The following is a 20,723-nucleotide window of genomic DNA, read 5'->3' on the forward strand; positions in this document are numbered from 1 at the left end:
AAGGTATTGAATCCTCCTCCGAACATGTAACTGTGTGTTCAGGAGAGACACAGTCCAGGAATTCCTGTGCAGGAATGCTTGCTCTCTATCTGTATTTGCTCTGTTTTTTGACCGTGTGGTGTTTGCTCTGTGGCTGCTCATTCTGAAGTTTGACCTGTTGCTGTGTTGCAGAGCCGGCATGTATCGTTTTTCCAGCGTGAAGGACAGGGACGGGCGGTTCAACTGGAGATAGACACACAAATGCACCTTATCTCTCCTGAAACCACACACCAGGTCTTTTTTTTTTTTTTTGGACTCAAGCGTTCACAGGAACTTCCCAGCAGGCTATTCTAATGAAACCGCTCTCTGTTTGAACAGCGGAGGGCGGCGCCTCTGACACGCCAATCGCGATCTAGTTTGCTTCTGATTTTCCATTGTGGACGAGTGAAATCTACAAAACGCTTTTGCTTTTTTTTCTCAGGATAGGGAAGTGTGGAAAGGGAGAGCGATTTTGAAACTGCTCCTGATGTTACATCAGCGCTGAGCCGGTGAATCATGCTGCACATGTCAGAGGCCTTTTGTACAGCTGTCACTGCACTCAGCAGCAGATGCACCAAACATACTGGCTGGTGTCAAACGCTGTCAGGCTCACCTGTGGCCCTCAGTTAAAGGCCACGTTAGAAGAGTTCACGTTACAGCGGAGAGGCTCTGAATTCAGCTGCGTCTTTGTCAGTAAGTTTGGGTTCATACACAACACAGCTATCATTCAGCTTCAACTGATACAATCATCATCACCATCAACAGTCACATCAGGACTTTACTAGAAATGTGTTTCCTCTCGGTGAAAGCTGCCTTGGAAGAGTTGGATTTGAATGAAAGCCTGGAGCAGACCTGCCTCGCTTTCTGTTGGCGCTCAGGTCTAGCCCCAGAGCTCTGCCATTGTATGTCCCTGGGTGGGGGTGGACCGGACTATTGTGCGCCTTTTTCAAAGGGGGTGGTTTCAAACAATTCTTTCAAACGGAGCTCATTGGTAGTTCCCCTGTCATCTGTTTACTCAGGCGTTCCCCTTTGATTGTAATCTGGCTGCAGTTCTTCATTCAGAGAACACGGAAATGTACAATGTGCGTTTCATCACGAGCTGAGTCGAACTCATGCTTAAGGAGACTCTGACCTTTGCTTTCTAGGAAACTTTCACCTGTTCACCTGGCTAATGATGTGTGTCATGCCACTGTCAATCAGTCCGCTACAGTCATGCTAAGCCCAAGTTCTGATTGTCTTCGTGGTAACATCCGGTTAAAGAGACTCATACAGTGAGATCTGAAGTGTTAAACAGACACTTCTCAATCTTTTTCTCACACCTCAGGCGGTCGCTGTCTGCCTCTGCCCACAGTTGTTTCCATAGAGCTGGGAAGTTTAGAGATGGTATGCTCGCTTTACTCGAAGAGTCAGAGGCCAAGTGAAGCACTCGGGGAGCGTTCAGCGCCTCGAGCCTTTTCTCATCGTGTGTGTACAAATGTGTTTAAATGTCAGTTTGGAGATATGTGCAGAATCCGTGGAATGAAAGGCGAGCGGATGCAGAAGTTGAGCAAACAGAAGTGCTGTGAATGGACAACCTAGTGAAGCTTATGTTAAACGTGCCACCAGGGATGTTAAACTGGTTATGAAACAGTCACAGTTTAATACTGTGGCCTCTGTATGACCTACATCAGCAAACGCAACCGTCAGCAAGATGATAAGCTGTTTCTGTGCAGTTATGATAGTTACTGTTAAGGGTGCAGTTTGAATTATACACTTATGAATTGTAGTGTAGTCCAAAAATTAACAAAAAATGGCATCAGAATGTGAAGAAACATTATTCTAAAGGTGTGTTTGTAATGTGGTATAGGTGTGTCTATTGAAGTTAGCATGCTAACTAGCTTGCCCCTAGCCACACTGTGAAAACGCCAACAATCCCCCAGTGCTCTGAGCTCCCAGCCTGGGCAGAGTCGGCTAATACAACCGCTAGCTGCACACCTGCTGCAGTAAGTGGTGAATTTGGTGACATGCTGCCCCGTATTTGTTTTGTTTGTTCTTACACGATGCACCTTGTTGGTGTTTTCACTGCTAGCACTGGAGCTTTGGACGTGGATGGGACAAGGCTAGCTGGTAAGCATGCTAAATTCATTAGCCTTTATCTCTGCAACACAATACAAGGACATCAAAACTTCAAAACTGTTATTTCATCACATTCTGTTGATAATTTAGTTAATGTTTGAGTGTTTTCAACAAGAATTATTACATATTGCATCTTTAAATTACATTTTAATAGGCTGCTGGCTTTAGCTTCATATTAAACGCTAGATAGACTGCATATATAGAGATCTTTTTTGTCTTACTAACTATTCAAATTGCTTTACAACCTAGCTATCGCCCTTTCACACACACACACACACACACACACGTTCTTACACTGGTGGCAGAGGCTGATACGGGGTGCCACCTGCTCATCAGGAGCAATAACTATTCAAACGCACGCTCACGCAAAGATGGAAGAGAGCAAATTTTGGCTTTAGTTTGCAGGGACCCGAACGACACTGTCCTCGTGATCAGTGGATTACCTTACCTTCCTGATCACCTCACTATTCAGCACATACTGAATAGGCTTAATCCTGAAAAAAAAAAAATGTTGAATTCTTTCCTTTAAAGAAGAGTCATTAGAGAGAACTATCAAAGGGCTAAAGTGAATTCTTCAGAAGCTTTGTGTTCAGCAGGAAAAGCATGTAATTACACAAAAACTGCAGCAATCCCATATGCCCACCAGAACATCAATTTAATGGTTTATTATAAATGTTCAACGAATAATCAAACCTGTCACTGCTCATCACCTGCAAACCTGATGATACAGACATGCTTTATAAAACACTTCACAGCCATTCCTTCAGTCGTTGCCGCCGCCGCACGCCTCCAATAACCAGGGCTGTGCATCCTCCTGTCGCCATGGGCAACAGGAAGCAAAAAAGCATTGTGCTCCTCGAACACACCCCTCTTCTTGTTCTGCTCATCAAGGATAAATCTCACCCTTGGATTACTTTTGTTTTCTGCCTTTTTCCAGGAGTCTTTAGATTCAACGATTCTCTGCTGTTGTCTCTCACAGGGATTTCCTGTCCAACTGACTGTTAACGCACACAAAGGGACTTTAGGAACGGCTGGATGGGCCGCGGCTGCAGCTCAGAATGTCTCAGTTGTCATGGGGCCCCGTTTCTTTAAAAACGGAGTCATAAAAGCAGCATGCAAAGTGACATTCAGCTTCCAGGCGGTTGTAAGCTCCTTCAGAATCTGTTGCACATTGTGTCTCCCTCCGCTTTGGACAACGTGCTAATAATTATAGGGAGCCCGAGGCCTGCAGTGTTTGCATTTGGCGGAGAAGTTGTGCAGTGGGAGGGATGTGCGCGGCAGCAGCAGTGATGCCGGCTCACAGATGTAATTATTGGAGGCTGAGAAGTGAGAGGATTGCTTCTGCACATCCTTTAGAAACAAATAGTCAACCAAGAGCGCGTGGAGTGACCTCGTTTTTGCATAAAAGTGCTTTTATCTACACGCCTTTAATTTCATTGATGTGGTTCTTGCTCTAAAAAAATGGTTTATAGATCTCTAAACCAATCTCTCATACAGTAAACTATCTGCATGAGCAGCAAGTTAGGAGTTTTTCTTTTCACTTTTGTTGCTGCGGCAGTTGAAACCTGAAATGAAGGAAGAGGAAGCGGCATGATTTTCTAATTACAGACAGATCAATCCTCCAGATAAAGACCCAAACTGATGCGTGAAATGTTTTCAGCTGTGACAGGAAGTGACGTGCAGCTACCTTCCTGCGTGGCACATGGCAGACCACAGCCACATATGGACACACTGAGATAAGATGAAAACAGAAAAGAAAAAAAAAAGATTAACAGGGTAGCTAAAAGGACAACTGACGTGTCTGCGTGGGTCGGCAGTGAAACAGTGAGTACGGGGTTAAAGTTTTGTCATCCTGAGGTAAATTATATGTGTGTTAAACAGCACTGTAATTACCTGGACTGACTTTTCTGCTTACAGTACACTGCTTATGCGAGGATGGCCAACATGTATGTCTCTGTTTATTTCTCGGTTAAGTTGAGGGGCGATTAAAACACTTAACAAGTGTCACCAAGCCATAACACGTCCTTGACGATAAAAAAGCCTGTTGAAGCTGGGTCAAAGGCTGCCGCTCACACACAATGTGTAATTATTAATAGGTCCGCTGTGGAGTACTGTCGGACTAAACAGGGAGCCAATTACTCTAAATGTCGCTCGCTCTGTCTCTCTCTCTCTCTCTCCTCCTGGTGCCTGTTGGCAGCCACCCACTTACACAAACACAGAAATAGAGCCACCAATACAACTTTCATCCCTAAATAACACACACAACGCCAAATCCCAAAATAACCCACCACACGCAGCCTCCCCACCGGCTCTTATTAATGACCCGTCTGAGGAGCCATCTGCTTTCAGCTCGCTCAGCGCCGGGCAGCTGTGAGTGCAGCCCGTGTGCTCGGGTCCTGTACATGTATGGCAGGTTGTTGGCAGGTGCTGCGTGCAGCTCAGTGATTTGTCTCAGGTCGCTGCTCGGTGTTTAAGCCGAGCTGCAGTTGTTCCTGCTAAAAGGCCTCGGGTTGCACAGTTGCAGCCTGATCAGTCTTTTCTCTCTGAAGATAAGTTCAGTTATCACATAACCGGTGATTCATTCAAAACTCAAAATGCTGACTGCACAAAGGTTAATCTGTCACATGCACAGGCTTTATTCAGTCAGTTTATTGACAGTGATTTGGTTCAGCAGTCGTTTCAACGACTTCCTCATCCCCTGCACCTCACATGATGTCATGTCATCTTTCTTTGTCTTGCTCAATGATGTGCTAAATCTAAAAAAGCACCATTACGCACAATCGGCCCTCCCTGAGATCAGCACAAAACTATAAAACAGTTGAAACGATACTGTGCGTGACTGTGTCCCCAGGAGCTATTATCTACTGCACACACAATCAATTGCCACAGTTTATAATGCCATTCATTTTCAGTGTTTTGCAACAAACCTGCTTGTGTATGCAATTAGTCCTCCCTGTAGGGAGCCAGAGCCACTTGTCGAGCCTGTTGTGTCCCAGTGCCTGTAGAGAACAGGAATATGCTGAGCCATCTGCAGTATGATGTCGGCTCTCTTTAGGAGTCTGCCTCCTCATCGAGCTGAAAGAGTATGATGTCTCACACACACACGCGCACACACACACACACACACACACACACACACACACACATAGAGACCCACGCCCAGCAGGCATGTGTGCACTCGTGCATCACAGGTAGGACCGTGCCTTTTTTGGTTGTATGCACTAACAGAAGCACACAGTGTGACAGCGATGCTCTGACTTGTATTAAAGTGATTTAGTCATTTAATAACCTCCTGTTGCTCTGTTCGTTAATGCATCACATCCACCAGTCGCAGGTTGTGCTCCACCAGTCCATCTTGGCTTTAACCACAGAAAGAGTAGACGGGGTTAACTGAATTACAGAAATACCTTTTCTTTGTTTGCTCCTGTCACTATGGCAACATTGACAAAGACTCAGCAGCAGATGGCTGTGGCACATTTAAGCGGTTTAAATTGACTGTCTTGACATCCATCCCTTGCTTACCGCTCTTCCAAAATATATCTGTTTCAATCTTTTAAATCAGCATCAGTTAAACCCAGATTGAGACCAGCTCGCCCCAAGGCATCTCTACGTCACTGCTGCACTGATATGTTCTCGGTATAAATCACAGACACAGTCCAGAAGCAGTCTAGAAGTCACATCCATCATGTCTGGTGGGGTACACATGTAGAACAGACTCTCAAGCCAAAAGCATTATCAGTATCGTGCAAAATGTACATAAAGCATATGTGTGTGTGTCTGTTTTTAATAATGTGATTTACTCTGGTGCCTCGAACTACTTGTTTTCTCCGCTTACTCTTATACATATTTATCATACGTGAATACGTGGCTGTATTTGTGTACATCAGGAGATCCATGGTCCTCATTTGTGTATATTCGGCATGAGCACGCACTTGTAAATCACCAGTGGCTACTCCGTCGACTACGCTCTGATCCACTCGAAATGCAGCCTGCCAAAAGCTGCGTAATGACAGCAGAGGCAATGCATTCCACATGTTCACAATTAGGCATACAGTGTGATCTGTGATTTGCTCACCAAATATGGTTTTCTTGATGAGTTTTGTGTGATGCAACAGCGCTGTGCGCTACTACACAAAGTAGATTACAAATTCCTTTCTAATTTGGCTGCTTGGATCCCTTTTTATCAACGCCGGAGACATAAATGTCAAAGCAAGCTGCCATAAATGGATAAATGGTTTTTTGTTTTTTTTTAATTGTTACATGCTGCTGAACTACTGTGTGCCATTTATGTGTCACTACTGTATATTTTGTGCAAAGCCAGCCGAGACCTCCCGCTGTGATTGAAGTCATGAGAATTCGTCTGGCCATCAAGGAACAAAGTGGCTTTCAATCACAACTGCCATGTCCAATTTTATATATTTTTTTAAATAATCACATCAGTTTGTCTTTACCGCTTTATAACTGCGAGAGGACGTAGGAGACAGAACTGATGACATCATGGAAAGGAGATCTCTATACAAACTATTCTGGCCTATTCGCAGCTGTGAGTGGAAAAGCTGTTTGTGAACAGTCGACTCCATAACGGCAAGTTTCTGCTCTTGATAAGGTTGATGAATCCCTCCCACTGTTCTGTTACTGAGCCTCTCCTCTGGGGTCTAATGAAACAACACTTAATCTTTAAATATTTTGTATCAGATACACTCGATTACCTGAAACGGAGTGCATTTCATTCATTCCCAGCCAGAGCTCTTTACATTGCACATTCCTGCTTAGACGAGACTGAGTAAACAATCCCCACAGAGCGAGCTGGATCTCTGCCCTGCTGGTTGATTATTATGGCCATAAACAACATAAATTAATGGGAGCGGTGAGGATTCCTCGCTGGACGTGTTTTGTAGTTCCACGCTGAAATTCTGCCAAAAAGGACAGCCGGCGAGAGGAGAGAGAAAGAGCAGAAGAAATGGGAGATATAGAGAAACAGAAAGACAGAGCGAGCAGGGTGTGACCTTAATCCCAGACTGGGTAAGAAAGAAAGTCACACACTGTGAAACATGCACACACACACACAACACACACATCTGGTCCATCCAGTTCTTACTTCCAATCTCAGAAGACAAGTATGATGGCTGTAAGCTTCACACAGTGAAACTTGTGTTCTACACTGTGTACATGAGGTGAGTCAGCACTCTGGTTAATTACTCCGCTGACTACAGTGAGCTGCCATTCATAAACGAAGGGTGTGGTTGTTTAGTTGGGCTCATTCATGAGTCATCACCCCCTTCGAGGGTCATCAGCAGACTCTGTGGTTGCAGCACTTTTTTTTCTGCTAACATGTGAGGGAGGCTTTGACATTTCCATTTTGAATTTATTATCACGTTGCTCAAGATAACATCCGTAAATTTTCCCTGGCAAATTTTTTTTAAATGACACCGACAAGGGCCATTAAAAAAAAAAAAAAAAATGGCCCGCACACTGGCAGAGCAACATGCAGAGGGCTGCTTGGCGCCTCTGTGCCTGTTACCCTGCATGCAAGCCACTACATGTCGCATCTCCTCGCCAGAACACCCATTTTAGGCTACTGTCCCAGGTGAAGGCGGCATGCGTGCTGTTGTTGGAGACTGTGCTGATACTGTTACTGACACCCCAGCTCTGTCCAAAAAAAAAAAAAAAAAAACCCTGCAGGGATGGTTTTGCTTTCTGTCTCATCAAATAACAATGAACAGGTTGTTTGAGGAGAATGTGCCAAGGCAGCTGAAACCAACCCAACTGAGAGTCTCGGTCCAAATTCAAAAACCTCGCCGCAGTCGACTCCCTAACAGAGGACGCTGATGCTGGAGTACAGTGGGTGTTAATGGACCAATGCACAGACAGAACTGATGTGCAGACATACAGATTTGTGACTCACTTCATACATTGGAAAGTTGTACTTTGCCACTGAAGTGCACTGCCCTCATGTGGTCACACTTCGATGAGTAAGTACACAGTCACTACTCTTTGTGTTTGTATCTGCCTGTGTGACAGAGAGAGAGAGGCAGACAGACAGACAGACAGACAGACAGAGAGATGGAACTGTGGGCTCCAGTCGCCCTATATCTGTCTCCCAACTCCCACATGAAATGCAGACAAGGAGGAAAGAAGGTGTCTAGTCTGGGGCTCAATGGTGACCCACATCCTCGCTTCAACCACACCCCCCCGAAGCATCTAATTACGTCAGACTCCATAATCACCCACGAGATCGGAGCTATATGATTCCTATACATCACATCAAAAGGCCTCGTCTTTTACTTTAAATGTGCCAGCACGCCTCTACGTGCCGGGGGGATGTGGGCACTTCCTCCCTCATTTCGAAATGCCTCATTTTATTCTAGCAGTGGGAGCCTGCTTCTCATCGAGGCTGCGCTCATTTCGCGTCCCACGGGTGGGTTCTTTTTTAAGCGCAATTGTAAATGGATGTATAAAATGCTTTCAGTCCTTTAACCCGCTAGTAACATATTTTCATTTGTAAAAAATTAAAAAGGCACACGTTACACTGTGTAAAACCATTTCTGTCAGCTATTTTGAGATGTAATTCGGACGACCACCCCTACAAATAATGGTACGCCCCACTCCCTGCCGTTAGCCGTTGTTGTATCCGATGCTACTGAACAGAGATGTTGCGCTACTAGCTAACTACACACTAGCATTATAGCCACGAAAAGATGCGCCTTCACGGGATTAAAACAATAAAACAAACAACGGGAAGTCTGGAAAAACTTTGCCCAACTGTGCCCAAACTTTGATAGGCTACCGCCCAAATCACTTCCCCTTCAGTTTCGAGTGTGTTAGCATTGTTTTATCCCACCACTATTGCCATTGGACGCGTCTTTTTATTTTTTTTTTCTTCTGGAGCAGTCCAGTCTGATGAATTCGCCGAAAAAAGACGGAGATGATGATGTGCCCGTTAAAGACCCGGTAAAATACGGCGAATTGGTCATTTTGGGGTAAGTCTCTTCAAACCTAAAGCGATAGTAAAATGTGTGTAGGACGGAGAAACGCTCCAGCGGCAAATTAACGTTAAATATGTAGCGGCACCATCGGCACAATAAACCCAACAGATGACGTGTGAGTTCAGCTTTAATCCACTGTTCTCATTAAACATACATTATGTATCCGCTGTTTATCGAAGAGGAAACCCACCACAGTAACACATTTAGCTCATATTTGTCGGTAATTCCACATTGCCGCCGTGTAGCACCGGTCTGTGGCTTGTGTTGTAATGTTACAAACTAACTTTATCCTCCAAATGAACGCATAATCCCTGAAAACCATGCCGCCGTATTGTTCCCACATCATGTGTGGTGCGTTTGAGTGCAAAATCCGCTCTAGCCATATTGCACATAAGGCTACTACGGATGTAGCCCCCTGTTGTTTCATCAATGGTTGTAGTGGGGATAAGCAGCGCTGGATTGCTCAGGCTGAAAACCCCAATGATGTCATACTATGCTGGATCTGAGATTGCTTAAAGTAGGGCTGGGGGATGATATCATTGTCTGGAAAAAATGCATGCACCATGCTCGTATTATTTAGTCATGAAGCAGCTTTTATTGCTAATTAATAAACGAAGCAGCAAGATGACCATCCATGCCAGAGGAGGAGGATGAGGAGGAGGATGAGGAGGAGGAGAAAAGCCCTTCTTCATCACCAGCACACGCAAGCACACAGTAGGCAGGATATGCTGATGACAGCCACCAGCTTCCACAGCATTTCCACCCCTGCAGCTCCACCACGCTGTGCAGGGTCTGCAGGGACCAGAAATGCCACAACACACACACACACATATATACACACAGTCATATCCAGGCTTACACAGGCCCCCTTCTTGCCTCGCAGAGCTTCCTGTGTATGCCAAAGATAACTGACCCAATGGCCTATCTCTTCCCCTCTGGCTGAACATGGAGAGAGGAAGCCGTAGCCCGCCCGCATCGGAATACTGATTAGTCGCCCTCCTCGTCATCTGACTGTTTGAACAGAGCAGTCCTTCAGACCCTCGACTCAGGACAAGGAAGTGAGCGTTTAATGCATGCAACTTAAACACAAGCGTGCGCTGCGGTGTGTATGTGGCGCTATGTGTAATGTGCCTTTTATGCATTCATGTTGGCTCACTTTGAAAGTGTTGTGACTGAGGTGTGGTTTGATCTTGTTCTGCCAGAGTGATTGCCACAGGCTGGCAGGCTATTATGGGTATCATCTCTGTGTGGTTTTGAGCAGGGGCTGAGTGATACGTGAGAAGTGGATGCTGCTGTAATAAGTCTTCCGTTATTGCTGTTATTTAGTTATGTAACACAGTTAACAGCGTATCAAACCTGGTCACGTTGGCAGATGATACACTATTAATGTCGGTGCTGACATGACTTTATAGGTGGGATCTATTAAGACCAGCTCTTCTGTCCCCACACATACAGTAGGTAACTTTGACAGTAGATAGGCGGCATCAGTACAGGGTGTTCTTTCTACTGCTTCCTGACATTTTCCTGGCCTGTATTGTGCAAGCGTGTACTAACTTTGCATCTGTCAGCCTTGATGATCACATGCCCCGGGTGGTCGATGGCTGCTTCACTGCAGGCCATGTGATCTTTGCAGTGGCTGCTTGCCATCGCTTATTGCCTTAGTTAGCCTGGACACTGTGTACAGTAGTGCCCCCGTCCTCCTCTCCTCTGTATTTGTATCTCCCACACCTCCTTTTTTTATCTCACCCGTAAGCCCTCTTAACAGGGTCTATGTCGCATTCCTCTCACCCAGTCCCTTCCCAGGCAGACTCTCAGTGTTTTGCTGAGTGCTGACTTTCACAGAGGCATGCCTCCTTGGTGGCCTGCCCTCAACGAAAATAAACCCTGTGTCGAGGGGCAGAAGGAGTGAATATTTCATATTGTGCTTTATGATGTGCACACATGCGTGATGCAGGCCGGAGCTGCTTGGGCAAGAGGTACTTTCTGGAGCTGCGCTTCCACTGGACTTTCCTCTCGACCCTCTGTCCTGCCCAGTCTTCCTGCAAACTGCCCTTTACTTCGTCTCATTCATTTACCTTTCTGTCTCGAATGCGCACAATAGCCTCTGACGTCTTTTCCATCTCTGTGTCTGTCAAGGCGCTGGCTACCTTTTCTCTTTACATAAGCTGATTTTCTCACCTCTGCCCTCTTATCCTTAGACCCATATCTCATCTTTTGCCTTTTAGCCAGACTATCCTCAAGTGTGTTCTTTTCCTGACCCAGCCCGTCCTTTGTCAGCCACGGTCCAGTTTTAACTGACAGGCAGGGCCGCGGAGGGAGCAGGTAGCACTGAGTCATCCTCTGCGACTGGACTCCACATTTCAAAAAGTAAACGTTGCCCATTTTAAAGTTTGATTCAGGCAGCATAGCCAGTCTTCTTACCAGTATTCTGCACTGATCTGGTTTTTTTTAGGGTTGAAACCCACAGAAAATGAATCCTGGTCCTAAGATTCTTGGAAGTACAGCTCATTAAAAATGCATAATGTCAACAAACTCTCCTCAGACATGCACAGATTAACTACCAAAACCAATTTATTTTGTTTTGACTAGCTGCTGTCACGAAAATTATAAAAACACATAGAAATAATACAGATTTTTGCAAACCCCCCTCTTGTTTTATGCTGCTTTTGCTACAAAAGAACGGGCCAGAAATTATTAATTCCCCACCACCTGCTCGGCTGGCATCTTGTGTGGTTAGAAGTTTTGTTTTTCTCAGTTCAATTTAAGGTTAATTCCAATTTAACAATAAGTAACAAGTGGCATTCTGAGCTTTAATTTCGATTTTGAATAGATATTAAATGGCACAGATGCAAACAAAACCAGTATTGGCATATCACAGTTATGTCTGTATTTGCGTATACTTTGCCAATATGAAAACTATTTTTTAGACATAATTATGCAGTAAAAGATGCTTGGGGGGGATTTATGATTATTACATTCCCAGTGAAGTTCTATGAAATATCACAAAAAAACAAGTCACCAGATTGATGTCTTAATTGTTGACAGTCTGAGCAGCAGCAAAACACCACTGACCAGTTGATTATTGGCATTTTGTGATTAAATAATCATTTTCTGAAATAGCCATTAATTTGTTTCCTCATAAAAGGCTGCTTGATGGGTCAATCGTGGTAACTACTTTCATTGTACACACACAATCAAAGCAGGCAGTGTTTCTTCAGCCCACGCTGGAAGACCAGTGGGACAGATCAGAGCAGAGACGGACCAGATGCCCTCTGATCTGATCAAGCCTGTCCAGCAGAGACAGTTGCTGTCCTTCACAAAGTCTTCTTGCCCGCTGGGTGTCCTCTGAACAGTTTTTTTTTAATGAGGACCATACCCTGCTGATTAGTTAAAAGCTTAAAACCAGAATACAACCTTCTGTGTGAATCCAGCAGATGTCCAAAACATTAGTAAAAAGCCAGTGTCTTAGTCAGCTCCAGAACCAGAACAGCTCTCTGGCTCATTTTCAGTAAAATGTGAAAGCTGAGGTCATCTTTTCAAAAATGGTTGATATTGAATTATAAAACACTGAAGGTCCAATACATAATTTACCTTTCCCATGAGGAGAAGCAGAATTTTTATGTCTGTTTCTATTAATGAACACAAACCTCTAAATTAGTAACTAGAGTGCTTAATGAAGGCGGTATGGTTCATGGTATTGTGCGACGGTGTCGGGAAAATTATTCTGTCCTGCCGTAACAGGAGAACAGATGAAGAGCGAGTCCCTCTTCAGCCAGTACAAGCTTCAAGTACGAGCTGAATGAGCAGGATCAAGTGCTAGTTGTCCTTTTCATTCAGGTTCAGCAGCTCAGTATGAACCACGGGTGGCCGGGGCGAGCTGCTCTAATTCATTTCAAAAGAATCTGAGGTAATGTAGCCGTGAAGATGCAGCGAGTCGTTTGAGCTCGCACTCTAATTGCAGTCAGTTCTCCTGACAACTTGGCAACACCGGTGACATTTTATTTATGGCTTCAGTTTTCCCCCAAGTGATGACGGATCATAAGTGCGGTGTGAAAGCGGTGAGATAACAGCGTCTTTCCCAACATTGGGCTTTCTCAGACACACTCTGTGGAAGTGGAAGAACAAGTGTCATCTCAGCGTCTGTTGACTAATCTAGTCAAGAATAGAGCTGAACAATGTGACTCCATTTGAGGTCATCATCTTGAACTTTTTAGAAACACTGCTTTCACCACGTTCTAACATTTTATAGAAAATAATAGTCATTAGTTGCTGCCTTCTTCTTGATTCGTTTGAGTGACGTCCATATATATCGGTGCTCGCATCCTCATCCTGTGCTTGTTTTTGCGTGCCTCTCTCCAGGTACAATGGCTCTCTTCCAAGCGGAGACCGTGGGCGCAGAAAGAGCCGCTTCGCTCTGTACCGAAGGGCCAAGGCCAACGGCGTCAAACCAAGCGCTGTGCACATCCTCAACACACCACAGGACAGCAAGGTACACATCTGTGTTTGCATACTGTATGTTTCATCAGTGTGTCACGTTGGTTTCCTTCCTGCGACTCCCTGTTGTCTCTTTTAAAATGAGCCAGAGGAAGGATGACTAAGTGTGACGACTGACGCATGTGGGCTGTCCATCCTTTTGTGTGTGTGATCAGGTCATTGTCGGATGCTGCTCTCAAATGCAGCACTAACATTTATTAACGCAGCTACATCATCAGACTTCTGAGTAACAATATGATTCAGTCTGACATACGAGCTGTCAAGAAAATGAAAGACTTCTCCAGACAATGAGCACTTATCATCTGCTTGTCACTGTTGCTGTTGCAGGCCGTCCACAGCAGGGGGCAGCACAGCATCTCTTTCACGCTGTCCCGCAACCAGACGGTGGTGGTGGAGTACTGCCATGACAACAACACAGACATGTTCCAGGTAAGACACAAAGGAAATCAGGACATCAGAGGGTCAAACTTCTTGTGCGTCACGGCTTGTTTTACAAGGAAAAAAATAATCCTACCTTTGTCGTCATGAGCACGTTCCTCCTAAAATATGCTGTTATGTAATGTCATCAAAGAAACTTCTACAGTAGGCAGATTATTTTGGTATTAAGAATAGAGACGTGTGTGTGTGTGTGGAACATCTCCAAATAAGTCTATTTTTGTGCACAAAGTTCTGCTCCGATTTATTTAGCTTCCAACAAATTAGGACTGCTCTTTCACCTGAATCACTCAAGTATGAAGGAGTTCAAATCCTTTAGGCTAAAACTATTATAGATTGAGTTGTTAAAGATAGCAATGCCAAATTTGAATATAACGAGCTGTTCTCTGCGCTGTCCCCCGCAGATTGGACGCTCCACAGAAAGCCCCATTGACTTTGTGGTGACGGACACCTCTGGAGGGGGGAAAGAGGGGGAGGACCCCTCCATCGCACCCAGCACCATCTCACGCTTCGCCTGCAGAGTGGTGTGTGAACGCAACCCACCGTACACTGCACGCATCTACGCCGCTGGCTTTGATTCCTCCAAAAATATCTTCTTAGGGGTGAGTGGACTGAAGATCTCACCAACAAAAGTTTATTTTTGGAATCTTTGTAGAAAATATTTGTTAATCCCATGAAGAAAGATCCAAGTCATTCTTTTTTTCTCTGGTTATAAATCATCTTAATATGATCATGAAAGATTTCTGTGCCTTCGTGTTTGTGTCACCACAGGAGAAAGCAACCAAATGGAAAAACCCTGATGGGCACATGGACGGCCTGACCACCAACGGGGTGCTAGTCATGCACCCAGAGGGGTTCCCTGAGGACCCAAAGCAGGGTCTGTGGAGAGAGATATCAGTCTGTGGAGATGTCTACGCCCTGCGGGAGACACGCTCCGGTCCCAGCCGGGGAAAACTTGTGAGTCCACATCGCTTTTGGCCACTGTTAGATTTGTGAAGCTTCTTTTTGGTTAGATTTTAAGCGTCTGTCTGTGTATTGGCCTCCACAGGCGGAGGGTGAAAGCAGCGCGCTACGTGACGGCTCCCTGGTTGACCTGTGTGGCGCCACCCTGCTGTGGCGCACAGGTGAGGGGCTGATGCGTGCTCCCACCCTGCGTCACCTGGAAGCGCTTCGCCAGGAGCTAAATGCATCCCGGCCCCAGTGTCCTGTCGGCCTCAGCACACTGGCCTTCCCCAGCCTGCCACGCAGCCACAGGTCTGTTTCAAGACTACAGATTATTCTCATCAGGATATTGTTTCATCTCTATGAGTTTGTCCAGGGCTGCAATAATTATTATCGATTAATCTACAGATTATTTTCAAGATGAATTGATTAATCATTTAATTATAAAAGACCATAGTGATGTCTTAAGATTGCTGCTTTTGTCTCCTCAGTTACTCTAATATGTGACAAAGACAAGCAGCACGTTTTTACATTCAAGTTGTTGAAACCAGCAAATGTTTGACTCTTTTGCTCAAAAAATGACTGATCAGGTGTTCACAGGAAGTTGAATGTTGTACTGTTATTTCAGCCTTGAAGAGCGTCAGCCCTGGGTCTACCTCACTTGCGGCCACGTTCACGGACGCCACGACTGGGGCCAGAGATCCGAGGTAGAGGAGGACCCAGGAGAAGGCGACGGCTCCACCGTCCGCCGGGAATGTCCCCTGTGCAGGAGCGTGGGTCCCTACGTGCCCCTGTGGCTGGGCTGCGAGCCTGCTGTGTACGTGGACGCTGGAGCACCCACTCACGGATTTGTGCCGTGCGGCCACGTCTGCTCAGAGAGGACAGCCAGGTACTGGGCTGAGACCCCGCTCCCCCACGGGACGCACGCCTTCAGACCCATCTGCCCGTTCTGCTCCTCCGCACTCAGCACCCCCGGATGGACGAGGCTCATCTTCCAGGGCCCCATCGACTAGCTGCCACTCCTCAGCAACCACTCTCACAGTAACAGGAAAACGCCTGAGCTTCATTCATGTCGCAAACGTTGATCAGCGTTCAGTATGGATCGGTTGATGAGTGTCGCGTGTGTGTTCTACACTCAGGTGTTAAACTGTCAAACGTTGTTACTGAATGCAGCTCACGGCCGAAGTATCCTTCCCCTTGCTTATCCTTTGATGCATGTTGATTGGTATATGATCAAGAGAACAGGTGGGAGGGGAAAAGATAGAATAAATGCCACCAGATTAAACAGGAGCTGAATATTACCTTCAACAAGACAGTATCTTCACAGGAGCTTAAATGATGCTGCTTGACCCGTTTCAAACAATTATTTCCTCTCCATAACCCTCCACTAATTATAGACTATGTTACATGAAACAGATGGATACAGACACTTTTTATTTCTATCTCAGGAGCCATGTATGAAATGTCAAGTAGCTTTTTGCACATAAGAAAAAAAAATGGCCTTCTTAACCGAGTGGATGTGCAGCATCTTACACGTCTGCAGCGTCCTTGTGTCCTTAACGCGATGAAACATCGCCTCTTGATTTCCAAACCAAATGCTGCCACACGTTGTTTTTTGTTTTTTTTTATTGACTGTGGCAGCACTTTGATCACCAAGCAGAATAACCCATCTGGCCTCAGCGTCTGCATAAAGCACCCACGTCTTTATTTAGCTAACCACTTATCGTAAATATGGGAGGTCACACGAGCTCCTATCCAGCATTTTAAGTTTCTAGTGAGTGTTGTCCTTCAAGGTCAATTTGTTTATTCACTCATGAAAACAAACAGTTTATTTAGTTTGTTTAGGTGTAAAACTGATAATGAAGATCTTTCTCCTCTGAATAAAATTTCTTCCTCCAAAACAACATACTGCACCTTTTTAAATTGATGATGTTTTTGAGTAAATCTTTAATCGCCATGTGTCCCTTTAGTGTGAAATCAATGCAGGGAGACCCCATAAATGAATACCTAAATAAAACCCACTGATCGTATCCCGATTATCAAGCAGGCAAAGGATAAGCAAGGACTGGGAATGCAACTGGGTTCAAATCCACTAACTCTCTACAGCAATAACAGCACTCCCATAGATAAGCTAGATGTTGTGCTATGTTTAGCCAAGTGTTAATGTCAGCGGTCACTTCAAACATGGCTGAAATGGTTTCCAGGTTAAGGGCTCAACCAGAGGTGTGTTCAACATCGTAATTTGTTTGATTTGCCCAATGAGGTCTTAGAGCCGTGATGTGTGACGTAACCAAAGCACTAGATTCTAACTGAATTAATTTGCCAAATTCTGATTATTTTTTTATTTTTTTTTTTGGATGCTGGTTTAAGATCTCATAGCTTCGAGAAATTAGGCTTTCTACTGTTTCTGTTAAGTTGAACACACCTCTGGTTGCTGAATTATGCTAAACAGGGTCCATGTTAGTGTGACGGAGTGTCAAAAAGGTTTGACCTTGTATAACCTCAAAAGATAACATTTTTTTGTTTCAAAGAAAACTATTTTGTTAGGAAATGGGGAGGGATTTATTTAGGGGGGGAGCGCGGGGAATTCTTTTAGATGTTCAGTGTTTAAAAAAAAAAACTATTTTTCTAACTGATAATAATTGGTTTTAGTTAACTGTTGTTACTCAGTGTAAGCAAGTTCTGTATGTTTCCGAATATTATCGTGTGGTAGACCTAGGAGAGCTTGTGAGTGAGAAAACATTTGCCAACACTGTGTCCAACAAAACACACACTTCACACACTGCTACCGTTAAAAAAAAAAAACAACAAAAAAAAACACATTGCCCAGACAATGAATGTAGCCAAATACTCAGGCTATGTTTAGCCTTCCCTGGTGCTCATATTGAATGGTCTATATTGTGATACTATTTTTGTAACTGAATATTATGGTGTAGCTCGGTGAACTAGCTCGGAAAAAAAAAAAAGTCAAATAATTTCAATAATAGCCTCAAGTGTGCAAGATGTATAATTGATAACACACACTCACATGGAAATTGTGTCTAGCTTGCATGTGCTGAACGTACACATACGGTATGTACACTACACATACACTTACTCGAAAAACTTTGCACGGTTGATTGCCAACCTGTTATTCATGCTGAGAGCGTTTTGTCGCAGACCAAGATGTCTTCCGAGTCTCTGGCTGTTTTAAACTGCAGCACTTCAGTTTCTTTGATTAGTTTTCTCTTTTTTTTTTTTTTGGTTTTGGAAGACCTCTTCAAGAGATAAAGAACAAACAAAAAAAAAAAAAGCAAGCGTGAGAGCCTAAAAAAACAAATCCTCATACTTGATAGATGTGTGACGTTTGTGAATGAGACCTATCGAATCCCACTTTGTACTACTATGCTGATATTTCTCCGCCAAAACCAACTCACTGCAGAAAGATGTCCACGCCGACACTTGTTTCTGTTTTGCATTTAGGGGCCGATCATGGAACGGTTCAAAGCTACTGAAAGTCAGCCCGCTGCTTTCTGAATGTTTTCCATTTGAGGTCTAAATGCAAGATTTAAACTCCCCACAGTGTGGTGGATAATTGACGTAGTGTTGATAATTACTGTAGCTCAGGATTAGTGATTTCAGATTCACAGCTGGCAGAGGCCTGAAGGAAGCCTGGTAGGAGACAGCGGAAACGTTTCACTGCTGCAAAACACAGTAACAAGGCTTTAGATGTGAGAGGTAGTCATCGAATGTGTCAGACGGATTGTAGAGGGCGTACAGTAGAGAAGATCACCACAGGTCACAGTCAGTCACATACGGGTCTTAATAGAAGGGGAAATGGGCAAAAAACAGGCAATTAAAACTACAGCTGCCGAGAACGCCTGCTTGCAATTTTTGTTTTGTTTTTAATGCTGTTTACTGTGTTCTCATGGTAATTGCTATATTTGCCTCGACAAAAAACAACTTCCTAAGAGTGGACAGTGACAAACACACACTGCTCTGTGGGGTGTGTTTCAGAGTTTTAAAAGCAAATAGTACAAACTTTGTCATAGTTCTGATTTCCCTGATCATTTGATATGAGAGTATTAATCACTGAAATTAAGATACACTTGTAAACAGAGGTCGATCTAAAGGATAAGTTTGTCCACATTTTAAAATTCAGTTCTCATCAACTCACCCCGATGCTGATGGGAAATCGTGTGCAGTTTCATAATCCACAAAACTTAACAGCAACATTCTCCTGAACAACGTAGATGGGGACTTGTTTTTATGTTTAAAAAGAAACGTGAAGTGGCTCCATGCAGCTCACCCTCGGTAATCCAAGTCTCCAGAAGGCCACAGATCCCGTGCTGATTTTAAAAATGCTTTCCACACTTTTTTTTTTGCCTAAATTATATTTTGTCAAATCAATTTAGGTTGCGGGGACTTCCAGAGACTTGGAATTCATGTGGCGAGCTGCATGGAGCCATTTTAAAAGCAAGTCCCCGTCAACTTCAGTGGTTGAGGAGAATGTTGCAAATGCTGTTTTGCTGTGAAATGATTTGTGGACTATAATACTTCAGTTTCCTCCTCATTTCGACATTTTTCAGCTTGAATCTGTTGCTGTCCGGACACCGTCTATGCATACTGGCATGGCACGCCCACTCTTGAATCTTAGAAGTAATAAGAGGAAACAACCCTTCTTCTTGTTATCTTCTCGTCATCAGAAGATAACAAAATGATTCTAACAGCGGAAAAAGATAAATTGCAAGCACAGCTCCTCTCGACTTCCGTAGAAAACATCTCAATCGGCTGCCCTTTTCTAAGCACGCCAAAACCAGTGAATTCTGCTTTTGAAGATACTATATACAACGATTAATGTAACGCCATTGGCATGTGGATGGAAGAACCGCTGCAGCACCCTCATTGGCTTCTAGTTTTATGACCTGACACGTTTATTTTAGCCGACTTTACTTCTACTCTTCGTCTGAGCCCTCTTTGGGTTATAGGTGTCCATATGCAATTTCCTTTCCCTTCTTTGTTTTTAGATTTTTTTTAGTGTAGGGGGGGATTTTTTTCAGATACAGTATTTTAGCACAACATCAGGTTGTTAAATACCACCAGGAACATCATTAGCTCTTCCTTAACTCTGTTATTTTTACTATACCTAACTGTCGACCTTCATTCCAGATGGTAAGACCTCAACTAATGAACTCATCTTGCTATAGGTGGGTGAGTAGCTGACACGTATTATTACACAGCGCAAAAACCTCACAGTTAACAATGCATTCCTTTCAATACATCTGTGTCATGTACAGCTATTTTGTATTATTTTATATCATATTCTTCTGTAATCGTCCGGTGCACAGACAATCGCTATACACATGTCAATAAACCTGTTAAAAATGTCTGTTCTTCTGGCTGTTTGGAGCTTCTTCCTCTTCAGGGTATCAAATGCTGCAGATCAGCATTAAGTCAAGGATGTGCTTATCAAACAGAACGCAGCTCATTGCGTTTAAATGAAGGGGTGTGAGCCACACAAAGCCAGCAGAGGGCGCTCTCTACCAGCTCTGAGGCACACAGCAGGGGCACACAAACTAAAATAAGGGTTGCTCTACAGTTGCATCACCTCTTTAAAATAATCAACCGTTTTAATGAGCGGTTTTGGCAGTCATGTTCATCACCACGCAAATGTGATAAGGCGCCGCAGATGTTCTGCAGAATTATAGAACGCTTGATTTTAAAATAGCAATTTAAAACACTTAAGTTTGTTCC

At 44.3% G+C, this 20,723-nt stretch overlaps 1 protein-coding gene across 1 annotated transcript; it reads left to right on the plus strand.

Annotated features, from left to right (window-relative positions):
• The first annotated feature begins 8,742 nt into the window (after nt 1-8,742).
• On the plus strand, nt 8,743-20,358 carry LOC119012596 (E3 ubiquitin-protein ligase pellino homolog 2). Its single transcript, XM_037086571.1, has 7 exons — nt 8,743-9,113; nt 13,479-13,608; nt 13,941-14,042; nt 14,453-14,650; nt 14,820-15,005; nt 15,097-15,302; nt 15,619-20,358. Exons 1-7 carry the CDS (start codon nt 9,034-9,036, stop codon nt 16,001-16,003), a joined length of 1,287 nt encoding a protein of 428 aa, XP_036942466.1. The 5' UTR covers nt 8,743-9,033; the 3' UTR covers nt 16,004-20,358.
• Nucleotides 20,359-20,723: the final 365 nt, after the last annotated feature.

Source organism: Acanthopagrus latus, chromosome 22 (genome assembly GCF_904848185.1).
Source record: "Acanthopagrus latus isolate v.2019 chromosome 22, fAcaLat1.1, whole genome shotgun sequence".
NCBI classification, from domain to species: Eukaryota; Metazoa; Chordata; class Actinopteri; order Spariformes; family Sparidae; genus Acanthopagrus; species Acanthopagrus latus.